Source organism: Nomia melanderi, chromosome 7 (genome assembly GCF_051020985.1).
Source record: "Nomia melanderi isolate GNS246 chromosome 7, iyNomMela1, whole genome shotgun sequence".
In the NCBI taxonomy this organism is placed as follows: Eukaryota; Metazoa; Arthropoda; class Insecta; order Hymenoptera; family Halictidae; genus Nomia; species Nomia melanderi.
The window spans coordinates 10638615-10660946 of NC_135005.1; the positions used below are offsets into that span (position 1 = coordinate 10638615).

Below are 22332 nucleotides of genomic sequence, written 5' to 3' on the forward strand. Positions count from 1 at the left end.
ACCATATAATTTTAAATTGAATTTACTTCACGCAATATTTCTATATTGTAACAAGTTTTTAAATCACATTATTAACACCGTTCCCGCTTCTCCCATAGTAATTTCCGTATTAATTAAATACAGACGATTTCGCGCAACTGTCCGTCTGGTGGTCGCAATTCAAAAAATCGTTGAAACGAGAATTAAAATTGGCAATATCGATATCGTCGCGGGCAGTGTTAAGGAAACGATCTCTCGATACGGGAAAGTTAAACGCGTGGCCACAGGGGCGCGTTGCAGTTTGTTACAACATGGCGGGTGAGTGAGTGCCTGTGGATCGAACGAGGCTGCCCGAAAACACGAGGGATTTTCAGCTAACCCGTGGTGTTTGTGGGTTTCAGATATGTCCGACATCCACAAAGACCAGGTCAACTCAGACGATGGTGAGTACTGACACGGAAATACATTTTTGGTAGTTTCTAACTGTTCGCGGAAGGGGTCGGCCGTTCGGCACGGTGGCCCCACCATCGAAGCATGCCAGTGTCTAGCGTGCGTGGCGGTGGCGTGGTCGTAAACTCACGCTCCTTTAAGTACGCGTTATCTCGTTCACTTTTGAGGTTATATCGGCTTATCGACTTCAATACCATCCTTGACAGCGTAGTTCCGACACCTTTGAACGGGTGTCACGTTTCAGTTTGACTGCGAGCCGTATGTCACGCCGTGATTCTCACATGCGCGAGCGAGAGACACGAGAGTGCTTCGATGGCGTTTTATCAGTTAGGGGGCGCCACGAAACGTGCCGTGCTGTGTTTACCTCGACCGCAGCTTGAAAAAAAAAGGAAGAAAACAGAAAAAGGGCACGCGGTCGCTTTGCGTCTTCACGCATTGTTCCTCTTTCTTCGCCGTTCTCCGCGAATTTCGTCTACACGTTTACCCCGGACCCTCACCCTGTCTCATCCGCGACTTATAATTGACCGTCACTGTTAACGAATACCATTATCATACTAACACAAAACCTCCGCTTGGACCCTTGTCAACGTATATCGATACCAATACGACGGCATACGAATCGATTCGACTCTTAATATTCCTAACTTGTGCAATCGTACCATTGTCTCGAGTATCGTTAACATTCGGGACATTTTCATGATGCGGATTCTTTCGAAACGTTCGTTTCGACGGTTAATAGAAAGAACGATTTTCAACCATTGTTCCGTTACGTCCGGATCCTCGCCTTAACGGTGTGTATGGAAACCACGCGCAGAAACGTAAAACCGATTAAATCGGCCGGAGTGAAAGTATTCCAGAGGGTTCAAGTAAACAAAGAGTTAATGCGCGGTTATTCCCCCATCGGGGTTACTGATCTTTCTGCTTCCATTTATTTACTAGTGCCATCTGTCGTACACAAAACGGAATCTGATTGTCAGCTCCCGATACAGATTTTTGCGGAAACATTCGATGATCCTAAGGAAACTTAACGACAGCGGCAATGTACCATCGTATGGTATATGCTATTCGATCATTGATCGATTTATCTAGGTCTATTTTATAGATAGATATTAGGTCCACGCGTGAACAGAAAAAGTATACTTGTTATCGATTCACATTGGACCCTGCGGGATTGATAAAGCCATCGTTTCACCTATGCAGGGCATCAACCTTTCTTTCTTGATTCCGCGCACACAAACACCCACACCAACTGTTGCTGCTAACTAACCCATAGTTGGCCCTAGTCGGTTTTATCTAACATTCCAGAGGTCGTTTATCAGCTTGGCTCGCTTATATTTTCCATCGTGGCCAGATAGAAAAACATTGGGTACTCTGCCCTTTGATTCCCGTGGCAATGGCGCGCAATTTAAATCGCAACGGTTTCAAAAGCGAATACCGTGCTCGTCAGTTACAATTGGCCCATGATTTCAGTTCAGTTTTGTTCCCCCGTTTCCTTTCGTTACAATCCTTCCCCAAACATGTTAAATGTAATTCTGTGTATCAATTCAACTGCGGATTTTACTGAAAGGATTAATGAAATAAACAGTTTAACGAAACCTGATTGCAATTTTTATTTTATTTTTCACCCTGATCGAGATTAACGATATACGTTCCGCTACTGTTTTATGTGTTCTCGTTTCTGTTGTGGATTTGTATCCATGCGTCGAGTCAACGCACGCGAAGGAATTATACAATTGATTTATGTAATTTAAGATTTTCAAAGGATCAAAAATTACACACTGGAATGGAGATTAATGCGACTATAGTGCTCTGAATTAGCGTTCGAGACCAATTCACGTTCCTCGTCTGATATTTAGATCCTATAACCAAGTGTTCATTCGTACAATCGCTTTATGCATTGACTTCGAATCATTAGTCGTGCTCTCTCGGTTTTTCTCCTGTTCCCGAGTTATTCTCGACTTATCGTTTTCGTTCACCCCGATAATAGTATACGCTCAACACGTTCCGATTGAAACTGACGAGTCACAATTCAATGCGTCACACACTATCGGTAATAATAACGTTCGCCGTGCGATGTTTATAATCAACGAGTTCCGCAATAGAACGAATCCAATCTGCTGAAATTGTCCCCGCGAGGCTAGGACTTCTTTGTAGCCGATCAAGGATTGCTGTGCGAGCGGTAAATACGTCGCTATTGTTGCGCGAATCAAAAGAACGATTCATTGATACCCCAGAAACGTCCGGCCCGCTAGCTGTCACAGCGTCACCGAATAATTTGCATAATCGCAACTGATTATTATCGTTTACGTGGCTCCCGCGGCCATATGTTGGACTCCGAAAATTTTATCGAAGCTTTCTCACCGACAGAGCAATTGACGCAAGACTCTGTATCGTTGGTTTTCGCATAAATCGGCTTTAACCCTCTGCGTACTATTATGTCGAAATATACACATTACTAAGATTTCGCTGAATGTTTCCCTATAAGGTTTTAAGCAAATTCTTAAGAGTGAGGAATGCTTAATACGCCGAAATAGTTCTATTTATTGAAATTCTCGTTTTTACCGATTTCGATGCGGTCAACGTGTCTTGCCTGGGCAGGGTTAAACTACTGTCTTTTCAGTACAATGAACGGTTGGTCCTTTCGGTGAGAGGATGGGATAGAGATCGGTTGAAATTATGTAAGATCGTGTAACTCATAAAAGGTATATTCTATACGCGATAAATCGCCGGTCGTTCCGAGTCGAATCGAATCCAGTCGAGTCGGAAGTATGAATCAGGAAGCGGTGCGTCACGTGCTGCTTTTGCACGTCATCAAATAGGATACGCGAGCCATGAATCGTAAAGGATTACTCACGTAAAAGGAACCTACGCGAGGTCGCTGATAAACATCTGCCACGCCGATTTCTGTCCGTTCGAGAAAAACGAAAATTAATCACTTTCCAATCCTGAACGGTTGCGCAGACGCAGAAGTAATTTATTCACCCTTGATAGGACAGTATTAATATCGGCGGACTTGCGTTCTTAAAGTACCGTAGAAAGGGAAAACGCACTTTATTCGGCACTTCGCGAGTTATGTATCGTGGATGGAATTGTCTGGGCCATTTGGACCTCAACAGAGGGCGCAAAGAATGTCTCTAAAAAGTATATAAACGTACCTCCCTTGAAAATTATTATTTAATATTGGGGGTTGGCGTCGAAGCATTGAAGATCAATCTTCCTACCAGCTTCGCGTTAACCTTCGAATCCATTAGTATAAATACTCGAAGTACATTCGATTAGTACAATGTTTACGGGATCTCGTGATCACGGGGTACCGTTTCGCGAATCATCGGTGCAGAGGCGATCGATCGGACTCCAACAGGTTACGAGTCCTGCGAGTCCTTTGCGAAAACGTTCGCCGCGAAGAAAAGAGAGCAGCAGCCCCGTCTCTTTAACTTGCGCGTACGTTGCTCCCCGTTCTGTTTGCGTTTATCGGCAAAGTGATCTTTTTCTCTCCTTCTTCCCTTCTTTTTTCCCTTGCTCCTCCTCCTCTTCTCTCATCTCCTGTACGCGACGTCGACGATCGACGAGGGGCGAGAGGATAGGAGTAGCGAAGACGGATGGAGGGTAAAAAAAGGAAGAAAGAAAGAAAGATAGAAAGAAAGAGGGAATATGGGAGAGGAAGAGGCATAGGACGAGTATAGGTGGATATACAGAGAAACTTTAATTTCTTGGCATTGTGAGGAGTTCCTTGCCCTTTCAGCCTTTTCAGTTCGGTGGTCTGTTTTTGATAGGAGGCCACGTCGTCTAGACACATCGGGGGTTGCCCGGCTTTTATAATCGCAACGAAATGCACCCCTTCGTGCTCGACGCAAAAATACCGGTTTTTTTTCCTACCGTTCTCCAACCCCCTCCCTCCCCTCCGCCGCTGTACTCGCTAACCGCCCCGCGCCGTTGAATTTCTCTACCCCCTTAGCTTCGTCACCCCTTCGTTCCGCAGCAACGTGCCGGCGCGTTACATTAAAATGATTTATTCTCTTTATTAAATTCGCATTCGAGGCTACGAGAGCACATTCTCCGGGCTCGCGTGAATCGAATCCCAAGACCGGATGCGGCGAACGATACGCGTCCGTGCCGGCACCGACCTGTCTCTGCCCTCAAGTGCCCTGCGTACCCCTCCGTTTCTCTTTCCCTCTACTGCGCTCCTCTCAGACGAGAGAGCCTGTAGTCAAAGGTCACCGAGAGACAGGAATATCCTCCTGATGGTCTTCAGTCGAAGATGCTGCATCTCGTTAACGATCCTCCCGTTATTATTCTGATTCCTGCGACCGTGACGGTACTAGTTCTCGGGGTGTTGTAAATCGGCCGCCTCGGCTAATTTCGAAGGGGGGTAGTAGAAAACGTTTAGCCCATTGTGGCGCTTGGACCGACAATTCTGGTTGATCTTTTTGTACATTCCGAACTGGTCGCCAGGCTTAAGTACACGAAACATTTTCAAGTGTACTTTCCCAAGTGCTAATCATCGGCCAAAGAAACTAGCCCGACACGTTTCGGTCCCGAGGCCGCCGCCATCGTTCCTCCGGTCCAATAAGTTGCGACGATTGTTTGGCTACTGGCTGTTAAGGGAACAAGACGATTACAAAATCATCCAATATCGTAAAGATCTCGACCCAATTCATCCCTGTGGAGTTAGTTATCGGACGATTGCTCGAGCTCGAGACGAGCCTATAAGTTTTACCCCGAAGCGTCCCAACATCCGAAGACGAGCTGAGCCGAGCGGTGGCGCCGCCTGTCGTCGAAACAGACGCTCGAATGGCGGCCCGATTATTACATGACATTCCTCGAATACCATTGAGACCTCCCTCGTCTCCGCTCGCAACAAGCGGACCTCCTCTTCTCTCGTGCCCCCTCGGCTTCTTATTCTCCTTCGCGTTCGTGCGCGCGTGAACGTTGTTCCCCGTCCCTTTTTCCGCTGTGCCAGGCCGCGTTAGAGGCCCAGCAGAGGCTCAAAAATTTTAGTCCGAAACTCGAAAACGTTCGACATCGAAAATAGGTCCATGGCACGAACGACGAAAGCAGCCCTCGTCTTTAACCGTTCTCCGCTGCCTGATGTCACCACCCCCCGTCGCCGTCTGCTCCTCGGTCTTCGACCCTTCTCCGAAGCGTCTTCGCTTCTTCCTTCGCGTCTCCGTCGCGATGGAAGCGCAATCGAGAATCAGCCGCGCCCTGTCGGGGGTAGCACGTCCGCGCCCCGATATATTCCGGTCACGTGAAAGAACGGGAATGGCGATTCCGAACAGATCGTTTCGAACATCTCCGAAGATCTTAGATATCGATCCTCTGTTTGTTGTTTCTCACTGACCGTCAATTGTTCGTCGAATCGACGACTGAAACACCGATAAAAATACAGGACGGGGATGAATTTTCGTATCGTTCGGGTTGGGATCCAGTTCTACCACCGAGTCTCCGCAGTATTTTTTCCGTTTCGTAACTGTCACTATCTTCTTTCTAAAGAAGAAAGACGAAAAAAGAAAGAAAAACGCCAGCAGTGACGACGACGACGCCGGACGCGGTGGCGGTTGCGAGGTAATACGATCGATTCGCAGGCCGCCTTCCATTGTCGCTGGCTCTGTGTAAGGGTTTGCAGTAACCCTCCCTCCGAGAAGGACGGTGTCTGACACCCCGTTAGAGGAAAAAGAGAAGGAGAGAGAGAAGGGGAGAGAAAGGGAGAGAGAGAAAGAGAGAGAGCGCGAGAAAGTAGCAGTAGTAGAGATAGTACGATTCCTCGTAAGCCACGAGCGAACCCATTCATAAAGACGGGGCCGTGACTAAAGAGCAAGGAGAAACGAGCGCGGGTGTCTGCTTCTTCTCTCTATCCGTTCACCTCTCTCCTTCTTTCCCTCTCTTTACTTTCATCCTCGACCTTTCTATCTCCGTCTCGTTCCCTTTTTCTCCATCTCCGTCTCCTTCTCTCTCTTCTCTCCTCTTCCGTATCGATTTCCTTTCTCCATCGGCTCCAACTCGCCTCCCCTCTAAACCCCTGGCTCTTATCGTACCGGATAACGAGTCGAACTTTTCCCTCCTTTTCTCCGGTTTCCCGGTTACTCGTCGCGTCCCTCTTCCTCGGGTCGGCGGCTAATTAAAAACGTTTACCCGCGACGAGCATCGAATTCGATAAACGAGCCTGACGGTGTCCCGCCGATCGAACCCACGAAGAGACCCCGCGTAAAAAGCTCGCCGCTCCCTTGCCGGATTTATCGATCGGAACGAATCGCGGGTACGACGCCGGCCCGCGGTTCGATCCGATCTCGCCCCCGGAAGCGCGAGCGACCGGCGCGCGCGGTTTTTGCCGCGAATCCGCGGCGTCGCGTACGGTTTCGAAGAAACCGTAAAAATCGCAGGAAATCGCAGAAACGCGACGTCGAGAAAAACGCTTGGCCTGGGGAACAGCGGCGCGATTCACGGTCGGACGCTTCCGCGTTCCATCACGTGGGCCGACCTCCGAGAAGGATGCGACATCCTCGATGACGTACCCGCGATGCTGCTCGCTTCTTTCGCGTACCCGTTCCCAGGCATTGTTTCGAGGTATCGGTAACGGCCGGCGAGATTTTCCCTTAAACGTGCGCACAGCTCGAATCTTCCGCGGGACATAGATGGCGAACCGCCATGACCGACAGGATTTTCTTGTTCACCGACTTTTCCGCGAGCGACCGTCCCGCGCGCGAGCCTCCTCGCGTTCCGCGGGCCACCGCAGCGCGGACGCGTCGCGTGTCTTTTTTGATCGGAAAATATCGAGATAACCCTTTGAGGAGAGTCTATCAGGACACCGGGAGAAGTTTTGATTGGGTTAGAAAACTCGTTCGAGGAGGGATCGATGGATTTCACGGGAAACGGAAAAGCTCGATGTAAACTCTCGCCGTTTCCCCTCTCTTTGCCCCTGTCCTCATCCACCATTTATACCGTTCCTCCGATAACTCCCGGCCTTGGCCCAACGTTTGATGAAAAACCCGCGGCCCTTCGTTCGCTTTTGGACAGAGCGCCGGCGGTCGGGGGTGGTGGTGGCTGAGAGGGAACGAGAGGAAAAAAACAATCTAGCTAATTTTTCTACCGCATACAAGGGCACTGGGACAACCACTGTGAAACTGAAGTGCCACCCCACCCTCCGTCCATTCAGTCGCCCTTCAAAGGGACACGGATCAAAGGTATACAGCCCAGCCTTTATCTGACTGAAACCGTCGAGTCCTGTAAATCCGTGAGAGGTGGCGGCGACATTCATTTTCTGTATCGCTTCTAACCTCGATCCCTTTCACCGCAGGAATCTCCAGTTTCTACCTGTCTCACGCAAACTGGCTAACGATTCTCGAGAACCGTTTACAACGCCGCGGTGTCGTTCAGGTGCGTCTTCTTTTGTCGTCGCGGTCCTGGGTTTGGGAGTTATTCGATTGCCCATTACCCCCTGCGTCCTTTTTTTTGTGGTATTGGCGTCCAATACATTTAATTAGCATGTTGATCGCCGAGAGACCATCTTTGTAGAACCGCGTGGCTGAACAATGAAACATGCTTCGGAAATAGTTGAACTATGCGCAATCCAACGTACAACTTGTCATGTTATGAATTATCGTGACCAAACAATTGTTTCTAAGAAGTTGTCGAATGAGTGTATTTATCCTGAGTCAATGTGGCTGTTTCACTGCTTTAGTATAGGTTGTCCTGTGGTTTAGTCATCGGAATAATTAGTATTTATTACAGTGCTGTTTGCATCATCAATCCCTCCGTTTTAACGTTATTCTAAATTACATACGAAAGACTCGGACAGAATGTTTATTTGCATCGACGTTGGTAATCGCACTTTGAAATTTGTAAATGCAGCACATGTTCCTGCTGCACGCATGTTCTAGGAAATCCATTTCGAGCGTACCGTTCTGATTCCGTATTGCGCAAGGAAACTTTTATTCTTCTCATTATTGAAGCTTTCGTATGCAAAGCATGACCTTTCGGAAAAACTGCCTCAACATTTTTGTAGCATGAATGGTATAACATCAACGGCGATAGTTGCAACACGTTGCGATAGTTTCGCCAAAAGGACGCGGTTTACACTCGGAAACCTTAACAGTGAAGACCGTATAACGCCCGCGGCCTATTGCATATTCTTGTGCAAGGTCATGAAAGCTTTAAACCTCGAACCAAGAAACCACTGTTCAAATGCAATGCACGTTAGCTTACACCATTAAATCCGTAACGAAACAAAATTCTACTTACAATCTCAATTCCCAAATCACCCAAGATTAGAAAATAATATTCAACATACTCTGATTCAAATACACAGTGAATGCACATTTCCTTCAAGAAGGAACCAGAATCGCCATTATCCACGTATCCCTGGAATCCTTTATCTTCAAGCCCGAAAGCGGAAGTTTACTCGACGGAGCGTCTGCGCCCGATATCCACCGTCCTTCGTCGCGTTCCGCCGTTTCGTCATTCGAGTGTCTGGTTACCGATACCAGGTCGCATAATTATTACCGTATACGTGACTTTCGCGTGGCGCGAGGGAACCGGAGGCTCACGTACGACTCGCGGTACGTCGATCCCGGTATCGGGCGAGCGTGCCGGAGAAACGAAATCGGTGAAGGGACGAGCGGCGGCCGAATAGAGAAGGAGAGGTGTCCGGCCGATAACGCGAGGTTTATTGAAAGAACCGCGCGCTCGATGCTTCCCATTAATCAAACCCGGACGGGGCAGAATGGACGGGCGTCGTGAATGCAACGTAAAAGTACCGGTGGTTGCCGCGTACGTAGAGCCGTGTACAGCTGGCGTGTTATCAAATGCCTTCCAGGGGCGAGCGGAGGGACAAGATAACGACCAAGGATGTGTCGAAACACCTTTCTCCTCGTCACCCTCGCTTTTCTGCTTCTTTCAGGTCTCTCTTACTCGCGTGCTCGCTTACTTTTTCCTCTCTCTCACCATTTTCTCTTTCTTACCTCGTTTCCTCTCGACGAGTACACGAGCGCCGCCTCATCTACTCGGTGCCACGGGGGACGCACACGACTTGAATCAAACTCGACTCAAACTCGACTCGACACGACTCGACTCGTCTCGACGCAACGCGACGCGACGCGACACGACACGACTCGCCTTTTGTCTCCCTTTTCTTCTTTCGGAGCCGGTCGTCCGATTAGGCACCGCGTGTAAATGTGGAAAGTAGCTTCTCAATGGACGAGCTTGGCATTCTTCACCTCTTTTTTGGGCACGTGTCGTCAGTGTGTCGCGCTACGTGTATATGCATTCCACATGTGGGTGCGTAGTGTAAATAAAATTCCAGACGCCTCCGACGTTCCCCCAGGAGAATTCGTATCGTCAGCCGCGAGCGAGAGCGCGCGCGGGCTCGGGCATCCAGCCACCGTCGTTCCACGATAATGAAATTATTCCGCTATGTTGGGTAATCCTTGATTACCGCTCGCCCATCTGGAACCGTCACTATCGCGTCCACGGTGCGGACTCTGTGGAAAAAATTCGGTTTCGGATCTTACGTTTCGTTTCCCACAGAATCGGGGTATTATCATCTCGAATATTCGTTTTCTTCGTAATTTGTTTCTTGCGTTTCATCGATTCCTTACCTTTTAGTTCATTATTTCCGTATATTTCGATAGACGACTGGTTTTGCTGCACAGTTCTAGAGAAATGATTTAATTCCCTTCTTTTTATATTTATATATGCCTACTCGTGACAATACGTTGCTCTTTTAACCTTTTAGCTACTGTATGCCATTATAGTGGTTTTCCTGTGTATCATATTTTTGAATGGTACGCCACTATAGCGGCACAATTCTTGCTATGTCATCGATAGTTGTGCACATTATAGTCTAATCTGTTATGAGCACACAGTGAAAAATTCTATCAATTTCAAATCGCAGTCATACTACATTTATGATATGTAGACCGCGTGAAACCTTGCCGTACGGAGGTATAGTTTCGCGGCTAGTCACGCCGTACCTAAAAGGTTAACGGATATACTACTCATCTCAAATCCGGCACACGGGAAATCCGCGGGTGAGTTAATTTCGGTACACGGAAATAAATGCGACACTGTCGTCTGCGGGGACCAGAGGCCCGATCGACGCGGCGCTGCTCGAACGACGTTTCGCGTGTTTGTAAAGCTTTTTCTCGGGCGATTAATCGGTGGCAAGTGACGACAGAGCAGACGGGATCGAGGTCAAAGCTCGAAGCGCGCTCGAGAAATTTCGTCCCTGGAATGCGCCGGTTCCCGCGCAATTGTTGCGACAATTTAGCGCCGTTGTCTTCATCTCCTCCTTCGTTATCTCGCCAACAAGTTAATCTGTATAAATAGCTCGAGCCGTGGTTATATTTAATCCTGACCCTCGTGGTCGTCGGCGTTGTCGTCGGCGTCCTCGTCTTCGTCTTCGTCTTCGTCTTCGTCTTTGTCTTTGTCTTTGTCTTTGTCTTTGTCTTTGTCTTTGTCTTTGTCTTTGTCTTTGTCTTCGTCGTCGTCTTCATTCTCGTCTTCCTCCCCGTCTTTGTCTTCTTCCTCGTCCTCGTCCTCGTCTTCGTCTTCGTCTTCGTCTTCGTCTTCGTCTTCGTCTTTGTCTTCTTCCTCGTCTTCGTCCTCGTCCTCGTCCTCGTCTTCGTCTTCGTCTTCGTCTTCGTCTTCGTCTTCGTCTTCGTCTTCGTCTTCGTCTTTGTCTTCGTTTTTCACTTCATCGTCGTCGTCGTCATCTCCTCTCTCTTTCTGCCTCTAATCTCTCGGAGTTGCTCTCTAGCTCGCAGCTGGAAAATCAACGGGTCCTCGTGCGTACATTCGCTGTCGCACGATTACACGGCAGCGGCTTACGAAATAATTGGGTAATATCCGATTCTTTTTTTCTCGGATGTCGGACGAAGCCAGGTCCCGGCGCGGCGGACGTGGAGGGAAACGCTCCGGAGTTCTGTTAATTGGGTGAGCGATCGCGGGTTACGCTCGGAACGGAGGGGAATTATTTATTGAAACGCTCGGCGACCTATCGAGGATTTGTGACCCGGTTTTCAGAAATATCATCTACTCCGCGTAGGGGAACTAGTACGACTACGTCTGAATAATAGAAAGGGCCTGCGCGAATATCCATCCTGGAGTTCACCGGTTCCGTTTTTATCGGTGGACAGCTTCTCGCCTGTCCCACGTCCGGCTTTCGTTCCATTCCGTTTTCTCGTCGGTCCTTCGGTTAACCTAAATTTCCTGACGCGGCCGGTAATCGATCGGCCGTTACTTTTACGCTCCTACTCACCTTTTTTCGCGGGTTGACCGACCTGTCCGTTACACCGACGGGAAATGCATTTCGTCAGCCCGGCTGACACGCTCGCTCCAATTTTTCGGAATGAATCCGCCTGCCGGCCGGTCGGTCGGCCGTGTTCCACCGGAAATCACGACGTATTTCGGATGATCGGAAACCGGTTACCCAAACTCGCCTTTCGGTTCGACGCAAATGCTTCCTGACGGCGACGCTAGAAAAGTCCCCGCGAATTAATCTTAGAGCCTGACCGACAATAAAACCGGACTGTCCTTACATTCCTGGGCAGTGTGTCGCCCGCTATTTTAAGCCCGGAGTTTAATAAACTTACGTCTCTTAATTAGACCTACTTCTCTCCTCCTCTTTCTTCGCCTCTCTTCTTCTTCGTATTCACATCTGACGCTTGAACGGTCAACCAGCTCCGCGATCAACGAATCGCCGGTCTCGTTACGTCCACCAGCACAGACGATCGTGCTTGAAAACTTTGCAACTTTCAATCTGTGATTGTCTAGTTTTTATGTTGCACAGTGTGTTTCTTACGGAAATTATAATCCCTGTATTCATATTGAATTCGATATTAGGATATTGAAACGTGGAATCGTGTTTTAAACGACTGTTGTTTCGGTACTATCTGAATATACATTGGATAACCAATGATTTTAACGTCTCTTCATTTCCATAATGAAATTTGTTGACCCGAGATAATTTCCTCGAAATTCTTCTCCGTGTGCACACGGCCAATCTTGCAACAGGAAATAGAAGCAGTCCTCAAAGATTCTATTCGATTAAACAAAAAATTCCGCCCTCGATTCGCCCGTAATGTCCAAGGTTTCCAACACTCCAATATGTATTCTAGCTGTTTGCAATAGTAAAAATTTATGAATAGAAGAGTAATCTCGCACGATATCTCTTCCTCGGAACACCGTATTTGCTCAGTCAGCGTGCCTCTTACCAAGATCACTATTTAAAAAGTTACCAAACGCATCGTACATGGTATCAGATTAGATTAGAGGCTTCGTTTGCTCTCACGTTTCAAAACGTTTCCATAACCATGACTTTCGTTTTTTCCTCATATTTTCCTTTACAATTACGTTTGGCGCCCGTTTATCCGGATGCCCATTTCTTTCCGTCTCAGAAACATTACCGAGCCGTTCGTAGCAATACACCGGGATGATAAATGCGGGGATAAAAACGTTTGTTGCGCGACCAATCGAATCCGTAATGGACTTTTTTTTCGCATACAGAATATCACAATGCCCTATCGAGCTCTGTAAAGTGATTCGCGATATTTCCTCTCCGATGCATGCCGGGTATTCGGTACACTTTTTTCCCGCCTCCCTCCCGCCCCACTCTTTCTCCAGTAATTCTCTTCCGCTCATGACGCCACGCGAGTTTACGTGCACGCCGTGTTACGGCACTGCGCGGCGACGTACGCTCACTATTCTATGATACAATCAATGAATGACTGACTGCGTGCCGTGACGTTGCTTCGCTGGTGACCGTGATGACTTATCTCGAGCCCCGCATTCATTTTTCCGTTTGAGATCGTATCAACGATACTTTCTCCGCACACGCTCGCCCACGAAAAAGAGGGATCTTGGAAAAGAACGAACGCGCGAGGCTGTTGGGCTCGATATCGACGAAGTATGAAAAAGTTGCAAACGGAAGTGGCGTTTAATCGATTTACGAAACCGGCGGATGTCGCGCTGAATATAAATTGAGCGGGACATGTAAACGAGAATACCTCTGATATTTCCGTTACACGACGAACGGAACGAAAACGAGACGCGGAGGAAATTTTTTCTCGCAACCGTTTCGTTCGACTGTTCGAGCGTTTTATCTCTAGATAAGGTGATAAGGTTAAAAGTGGTCAATTAATCTTCCTTAGCCTCAAATTAACCCTCTGTACTATAATCTTTGATGACTTCCCCTTCATGGATTACCTCATTCCTAATTATTTTGTAATGGAAAAATATTTACTGGAAACTTTGAACATTCCCCCCCCCCCCCTACAAGTGTAACATTTAATTCATACATCCGCGAACAAAAAACATACTAATCACCTGGTGTCGTGTTCCAAATGATCTCTGTCATTCATTTTCAAAGAGATGGTCGGGAGTGGGTAGGGGCCAGTTGCCTAAAGGCGGGTCGTTCGACTCGCGTGCCTCGAATTCTTCGCGATAACCGTTCATCGGGTGGCCGGAGGCCGTTTTCACTGAGCGGTTCGAGAAAATGGTAGACGAAGAAGCAGAAAGCGGTCGAATACGCTCGACCCCCTCTGCCACGGACGAGAGAGCGTGTCTTCCTCGTAGTTTTCATCGTGGCCTCTCCTCGGCCCATGTATTTTTCCCTTGCTTTTTACTCGGTTCGTCTCTTTCCTCGGCCCTTTCTCCTTTCATCCGGTGCGCATTAGCGACGTAAAGTGTACGTTCGCCACGGCAGACCGCACGCCACGATGCAATCAATGAATGACGGCGTGGATTGGCGTTGCGTGGCGTGGCCTGGCTTGGCTCGGCGCGCGCACTGACCGTGATGACTTTTCTTATCTGACGGTGGTGTCCATCCTCCTTATTCCCCTAACCAGTCCCTCTCTTTCGCGTCGCTCGTCTTTTCCCCGTCTCGCGCTGCTCTACATCTGTTTTTCCTTCCTGGCGTATACGCGCGGCGTTCCACCCGTCTCCATCAACCCTCTTCCTCGGCCCTCCTTTTTTTTTCCTTCCTAGTCCCGCACGGTCTGCTTCCTCCGGTTTTTTCGCTCTCGTTCGCTCTCTTCCTGGCCTCTCTCTCTTTCTCTCTTCCCCTCTTTCCCACTACCCCGCCCAACCCTCTTCATCCGGTTCACATTACGCGCGAGACTCGTACGTACCTACATGCGAGTTACGAGAGAAGCGCCCTCCGCCCTTAACCCGCGCGTACGTCGCGTCCACGGCCGTGATTCTCGTTAAAAGGAACGTATATCCCATCGAAAGAAGGTCCTTCCACCGCGAGTCTCAACGAAAACGTCCGAGGGACGTTCCTCCGCGAGGGCGACCAAGCTCCGAGCGCTAGACCCGATACCGACTATCATAGGCGTGGTCGTAAAAGTATAAATATCGATCCACCCAGAGAACACCCCGCGCGACTTGTTTGCACTCGCCGGAGATACTACGCCTCCGCGATACCGGCGTGTTCCCGAAACGCAACCGGGAAACGAACGAATCCCCTCCGGTCGGGTTTTCGTTCGTTCATCCCGAATGTACCCCGTTCACCGTCGGGAACAAAGAGACAGAGTCGGAAAAAAAGAGATAAAGTACTAGGGGCAGGGGGAGAGAGGTAGAGGCGTATCTCCTCTGCTCGGCGGATCCTTTACCCGCGATGCCATACAAGATCCTCGCCACATGCAAAACCGTACAAAGATCAAATGAACGGACAAATTCGCTCATTTCGCCTCTCCCTTCGCTTCGGCTCGGAAAGGCTTGGTGTGCGGTGTAACGCGGCGAAACACGAGACCTGAACGACTAAACCGAAGTCGGGCCGCCGCGCCGTGCCGCGTCGCGTCGCGTCGCGTCGGGTCGCGCCACGCCACGCCACGCCGAGCCGAGCCTAGCCAAGCCAAGCCACGCTGAGAGCCGAGTCCGTGGGCACGACGGCGTCGTTGTCCTCGTCGTCGTCGACGGTGGGCGACTATCGATCGGCGGCGGGCGTCGGCGTCGGCGTCGGCGTCGGTGCCGCGCGGTGGCGCCCCCGTCGATCCCGAAAGACGGCGACGGCGCTCTCCCTCGCTGTCCGCCCCTGGTGGGCGGTGGAGGGGGCGGTGGGGGCACCGACACGCAGACCAATCATGCCTTTGACGGAGCCGGCGAGAGCCCGGCGTGTACGTGAGGCCGCCACGCTAAATTCGGATTTATCAGTCGACCAGTCGCGTTCAACCCGTAAAACTTTTCGATCCCGCGGCCCCCCTTGGATTTCGCGCGGAGAACGCCGATCGACAACCGCCGCCATCCCCCCCGGAAGCGAAACAAGACGGGTCCCGGAGGACCGCGAGCAACGATCCGGAGTTCGGCGAGGCGTTCCCGCTGTGGCGCCCCGTTCCCTTTTTTCTCCGTCGTACCATACACCCCCGTGGGGGGCGGTGGAGAACGAGCACCGAGGATGGTGACCGCCGTGCGCCCCGGAGGATCGTCGTGCTGCCCTCGACGGTACGCTGCCGTTGCTCCCTGCCGAACGGTTTGCGATCGAGGGAATCCGCGGTGCACGAGGGACGGTGTCGGATAAGTGATAAAGTGCCGTGCTGATCGGACGTGGAAAGAACCTTCTTCCTCGAGGTGGACACGCCGTGCTCGCTCGCGTGGACTCTCTCTGGGTGGATTTCCCCTTGATCTCCGCGGAATTTGTGATGTTTCGTCGCCGCGCCGGCAAGTCGTTCGACCGGGTGGTCCGGTTTCATCGAATTCCGTCTGTCTTCTCTACGGCGAATCGGGAATATCGGAGCCGGTTCGGCGAATGATTGAATAATGTCACCGGAAGGAGGATTTCGTTCGACTGGAAGGATCTTCGTTCGTGGGTGGAGTATCGGATCGCGAGTCACGCGAAAAGCAGAATGCCGAGGCGACACGGTTGAAAAACAACGGAAAACGTGCGGTTTCATTTGATCTGCGTCGATGTCGAAGACGTAAAACGCGGAGAAGGCGGCGAGGATCTTGCCGGCCACGCATGGCCGTTTCGCTCGAAGGATGTCGTAAAATGCCGGCGTAAGGACCCATCTCGCCGGCCAGTATCCATTTTCCAGCGTTCGCAACGCGGAAAAGCCATGGGCGACGGACGGGACCGAGGAAATCGTTGGGAAATGAGTTGAAACGCACGTAGCCGGGATGATCGGTTGAAATTTCTATACGGGGACCGTGACCAGTGGCGAGACCACGATACTCTCGAATCCTTGTGGTCGTCGGGACTGTCGCGTGACGGTTTAATGAATTGTGTGATTGTGCGCCACCGTCGACCGACAACGAACGGGAAATTGTTTATTTTGTGACAACGTCTGGAGTCACGTGGATACATGAAGAGATCGATGGATTGCTTCGCGAGGCCGACGAGGTGAGATTTTCGTTGCTCGTTGCTTCGGCGTTAAACGAATAATTAAATGTCTCGTAAGCGTTAAAAGTGGAAACTGTTGAAAGTCGTCCGATTTCCCGTTATTATTTCCAATCGATCGTCATTTGCTCGGATCGGTTCGCGTGTTTCTCGCGCGAAGACGGCGCGACATGGAACTTCACTTTGTCGAGCCGCTCCGCCGATTGCGTAATCTCCGCGACGCGCGGTCCCGTACGCGAGTAACAGCGGAACGACGATAAACAAGCGTCGAGCTCGACCAGTTAATCGCGTAAGTACGCGGAGCGTTTTTCTCGTTGTCTTTTGCGCCTCGCTTCGACCACCCTCCGCGGCCCTTCCCCCACTGTGCGCGTTAGGGTGGATGCGTGAAAAGTAGCGAAAAGAGGCACGAGGAACGGGAGAAAGAGAAATAAAAAGCGGCAAGCTGCCGCGAAACATCGACAAAAACAAATGTTCTCGTCGCGGCTAATGAAACGCCTGCGGGGCCGAGAGTATACGGGGGTTGGGGGCGGTCGGAGGCCGGAGGACGGTGGGACGAGGTTCAGCGAGAGGAGGCGAGCGAAGACGAGGGAAAGAGAGAAGAAAAAGGGCCAGGAGGACGAAACGTTAGAGGGGAATCGATGTAAAACGCGGCGGAAAGGAGTGAAACAATCAGTCACGGCCCCGCAAAATGGATTATTTCGCGGGCTTAAATTAGGCGTGGCGAAAGGAAAAAACCTGTCGATTCCTTTTGTTTCGCGGCGAACCGGGACGGTCCGTGAAGACCTGCCGCTATCGATCTGTCTGCTTTGTCGCCCGAGCTTTCCTTTATTCCTCCTCTCCTTTTTCCTTCCACGCGAGACAACGGTAATTAGCAAAGAATTGATTCAACGTTGAAGAATTCGCGACGAAGTAGTCTCTCTCCTCGGCCTCTTTGAAGCCTCCATGAGGGGCCGAGGAGGTGGCAGACAGAGATAGGAGAGATGGAGAGGGAGACAGATAGAGAACCATAATGGTTTGTTATTGATCTATCTCGGAGGTTCGCGCTTTTCTGCCTCTCGTCCGACTCCTCTTATCAATGGACGATAGGCCGTATCGAAGGATCTTCCTAAGAATTCTTCCCTCTCAACCTCTCTCTCCTCGCCTAATTGCGTATCCCTGCGTGAAAAACCTCACCCTCGCCCACTTGGCTCTTTCTTTCGCTTATTTTTTTATTTCTCCCGTTTTCCGGCCAACTCGAACGGAGAAAAGTTTCGAGGAGGGAACAGCGGAGAGCCGCTGTGAAATCTTTCGTGGTCACAGCGGCTCGATGATGGGAAACTTGCCTTGCAGAATAAATTCGAGCTAATTGCGGTTTCGTCGAACGCGAGGGAAAAACTGTTGCGGACTTCATTTCCGAAAGTTTCTGTTAATCCGTGTTCCTTTTTTCACTCTGTCCGTTTCTTTTTTCTTTGGATTCGTGTAGCTTGCATCGATCTGACTTGTGCATCGGATTTTCGTGAACTGCATGTTACAACAATGAATATGTACCGCATTTATTTAAAAGAGAAATATGTGGCGCCACTCATTTTGATGTCCACGGTACGCTCGAACGAACAGCATTCCAAGCTTTCAATTCAGCATTCAACTAACACGAACGGACGACCTTAAAGCCTAACACAGGCGCCGACTGATTCGACGTGAAACAATGTAATACATTTTCGTCACTTTGATTGTTTATCCCGTCCCGGGGCTCCGATTTTAGTGTAACAGGCTCGTCGTTATATCCGCGAGGCCGTAATTACACCGCGACGTAAACGGAAAGCTGACGGTTATTCTCGTAGCTTCGTATAAATTATCATAGGTGGTCCAACGCGCGCGTCAGACGGTATATCTTGGATCGTTCTCTCGTATCTTCGTACGCACGGCGTGCCGTCGATGTTCTCGCAATTAAAAATCTCGGTGTTATATTTTATTCCGTCCGCTTTACACATTTTTCGTGCCGTTCGAACGATAACCGGCTATATCGCGATTGCGATCGCAATCGATCCTCCGGTTTTTCCCCTCTCCACGGTTCTTCCCGGACAGAAATAATTCGCGTTCATTGTTTCGTCGTGACGCGCGGCCGTTAATGGCCGCGTTATCTTAACGGGCACGGAAAATGGCCGTTATATAATTGCGCCGATATGACGTTCTTGTATCATAGTCCCATCTGTCTTATATCGGCGCGCACCACGCGCTCCCCGAAATCGGCCGGCATAAATATTCATCGGAACGGGAATCTGCGAATAGAGCCGGCCGCATCGTGTATCTTTCGACCAATATCCCCGTGCCGCGTAGACGTCACCGCGAAATTCGATTACCCGATCGGGAATATGCATCGGGAGTCGTGGGAAATTGACGCGGTTGGCGTCATCCTACCGGTATCGCTACGAACGAACCGCGGTAGTTGAACTTGAATCGATTTAATTAATCCTAACCGGTTCCCCGTTTTTTGAAGAACGACAATAATGAATTTTCCGTGAAACGAACAGCTTAAACCACTTTAGCCTCTCCGTTTTGAAATCTATTAACCCTTTGCACACCAGAGATTTTTCTGTAATAACACGAAACATTTTCCGGCGAGATTCGTACATTTACCTGACACTAATTTAATAAATCGCACATTAATTAAGGAACAAAACTATTTTATTTCAATATTTCGCGTCTCGATGTATTTTACGAAGAACAGTAGAAAATATCAAACTTCATCATTTTGCTGGAAATCAAGTGGCGAATGAGAAGCGGCTCTAAAGTGCAAAGGGTTCACTTTTCTCTGGTTCGTTTATTCTCGCAAATCTCAGATCGCTCAAAGCTGCGACACGGAAATAGCATTTCCGTCTGGTTGAAAAGGGAACGACTGATATTCCTATTTGCTAAATTCAATGCGAAACAAGAGGTTAATCGCAGGTTACACGAGGGATCGCGCAACGCGTCGCGAAATCTGTATAATTCGTGAGACAACCCACTTAGCAAACTTCGTGCCGTTTGCACACCGCTGTACCTACTTATTCCCCGTCAGTGTCTTCGAGAAGTTAGCCAGCCCCTGTATAGGCGTGCTTTACACGCCGTATGAATTATAAATCGTGAGCGTCCGAAGCCCATCGTTTACCTTCAGCGGCAGTCCGGTTCACGCGGACTCGGAAGCCGCTGTTCCGTGCGCCAAAGCCCCGATGATTTCCATCCGCGCGGAATTGATCGAGGCCGACCGTAAAACTCCCTGACCCAATCGGAGATTGTCGTTCGATCGGCCGGCCGGCCGGCGAGACCGGGTCGGCGGTTAGACGACGGCCCCCCGTCAAAACAAACAGCGGACGGCTCCGTGGAAATTTTCTAACGAGGATGCTTTCCCTTTCCGATCGGCCGCCGAGTCGTTATCCTATCATTACGTCAGTCGGTATCGTGCCACCTGTTATTACGATACATTGTACACTGCTCCCATCGCGTTTCACGTGGCTGTTTTATAACGGAAGGCGAACACGCTCGCCGACGATGATTACACGCCTTTCTTCGGCCCGTCCTGCGCAGAAATTGCTACTAATTACATAAAATATGTTGCACGGCCTTCAGGGGCCCGGCCCGGTCCGACTCGAACACGACGCGCATGTGTATGTGCACCGCGTTAATTTCCGATGATCAACGACCAATCGCGGCCACACGAGGCTGACACGAAACATTGCTTTGAAAAGGAGAAGCACGAAGGAGAGGAGGACTATCAGCTTTTTATTCTGCGGTCGTGTTGGATGGGGTATCGCAGACTGCCCGAGTAATTAGAAGTCGCCGTTGCAAAGTGTTGCAGAAGTTTCGTAGCTAGACAGGACCGGGGATGAGTACCGGGACGGTAACGACCGTGAAACAACGACGTTTTAATCCCCGTGAGTTTTTCAAATGTGTCAACCGGCACGCGGAATGTTATTTCAGACGGTCGTTCCGTCGTATTAAGCGCGGGACAAGAGGGTAGTAATTACTTTTCGCGGGACTGTCACGTCTGTCGTGCCCCGTTTCCAGCGTACCGCTCGTGCTTCGGTTATTAATACCGGCGGTACACGCCGCTCGTGTTAATCGACCGCGCGACGATTCCAGGATCTCGCGATATTTCTGATCCGAACCGGCGCACCGCGCCAATACGGGTCCTGAGAATCATCGATCCGTTGCCGTGATCGAAATTAGCGCGACGCGTTTTCGAGCCGCGTATCGTGTTTAAATCATGTTTCAACCTTTGGGTGACAACGTTTTTATCGTATGTACAGGTGATCGTGTCTAGAGCCATTCGAACTTTAACTTAACAATATTTCTGGATCTATTCGCGGATATACTTCTGGGAAATGCGTAGATCCCTTTTTAGATTCAGTAAGAATAATCGTCGAACCATCCCTCGTATGAACAACCGGTGATTACCCATGAATGCATTTCCATGAACAGCTTTTTACGTCTTTGTTAGAATACTATGAAAAGTTCTAGTTAAAAAGGTGTTGAATTCAGTTTAATGTGGCGTGTGTTAATGTCCATAAAGAATTTAAATAGTTTAGTCGAGAATAGACGATGTAGCTTCTAAAGACCTGGGACAAAATGCATCATCACTACATTGCTTGTAATCCAGGTATCTGGTCACTTATACGTAGCTGAATTATGAACAACGCCAGGAAATGGATCGCCAAGTATCTTGCAATTTAAAAGAGGCTAACAACTTTCCCCGGAGTTGAAATTATCTTACTTCTTATTGATGCTAAATCAGTGTCTGGTATATACGAAAGGCTCGCTTTCTCATGGACGATCGTCTCACCGGCCGATATAGGATTATGCAGGTTTTCAACGTGGCCGAAACGCGCGTCTCGTCTCGTCGCGTCGGGCAGCACGGAACTTGATTCGAACGGTGCCGCTATAATTGTATCGGGATCATTCCCACATCGGCGTAGCCGCGTGCTGCGCTTCAGGGGAATGCCGGGGAGTATAAAAACGAGAACATGAAAAAAGAGAGACCGAGAGTAAGAGAGAGAGAAAGAGAAAAGGAAAAAAAGACGATAGTTCGTTACGCCGCGTCGAAAAGATCAGGATCATACATCCTTTCTGCGTGGATAGAGCGTGGTAACGCGGCGACGGGGGGTAGTTCGGTCGGTCGGGCGGCCGGCCGGCCGGCGAAAATGTCGTTGATCCGAGTGCGAGAGTCGCAGCGCGGTAGAACTGGTCGGCGACCGTTTGCCTGTATTTCAGGGTGAGAGAAGGATCTCTCCTCTCTCGGGTTCTTCGACTTCGATCCAGACGACGGGAGCCAGCCTGTATCTCTCTTTCTCTCTCTCTCTCTCTCCCTCTCTCTCCCCCTCTCCCCCCCTCTCTTTCTCTTTCACCCTCCGAAACCGGGAGGAAGGAAGGAAGGAAGGAACCGACACACAAGCGAAAGGGGTGCACGCATGACCCTGAACCCAACCGGCGCGCCACCCGGTACAGGGGTGCGAAGCTCTCCGACTAGGGGGAGAGAAAGAGAAGGAAAGAGAGATAGAATGACCACGGAGGAACGATGGAAGAGGACGAGGAGAAAGGGGGAGGTTTACGCGTATATATGC

General features: G+C 49.9%; 1 protein-coding gene across 1 annotated transcript in view; it reads left to right on the forward strand.

Annotated features, from left to right (window-relative positions):
- The first annotated feature begins 221 nt into the window (after positions 1 to 221).
- Positions 222 to 22332, forward strand: part of LOC116424940 (serine/threonine-protein phosphatase 4 regulatory subunit 1) — a 150835-nt gene continuing 128724 nt past the window's right edge. The window contains exons 1-2 of the mRNA XM_076368890.1: positions 222 to 297; positions 381 to 422. Of these exons, the coding sequence (XP_076225005.1) occupies positions 291 to 297; positions 381 to 422 (49 nt within the window). The 5' untranslated portion in view covers positions 222 to 290. The remainder of the gene's footprint in view (positions 298 to 380; positions 423 to 22332) is intronic.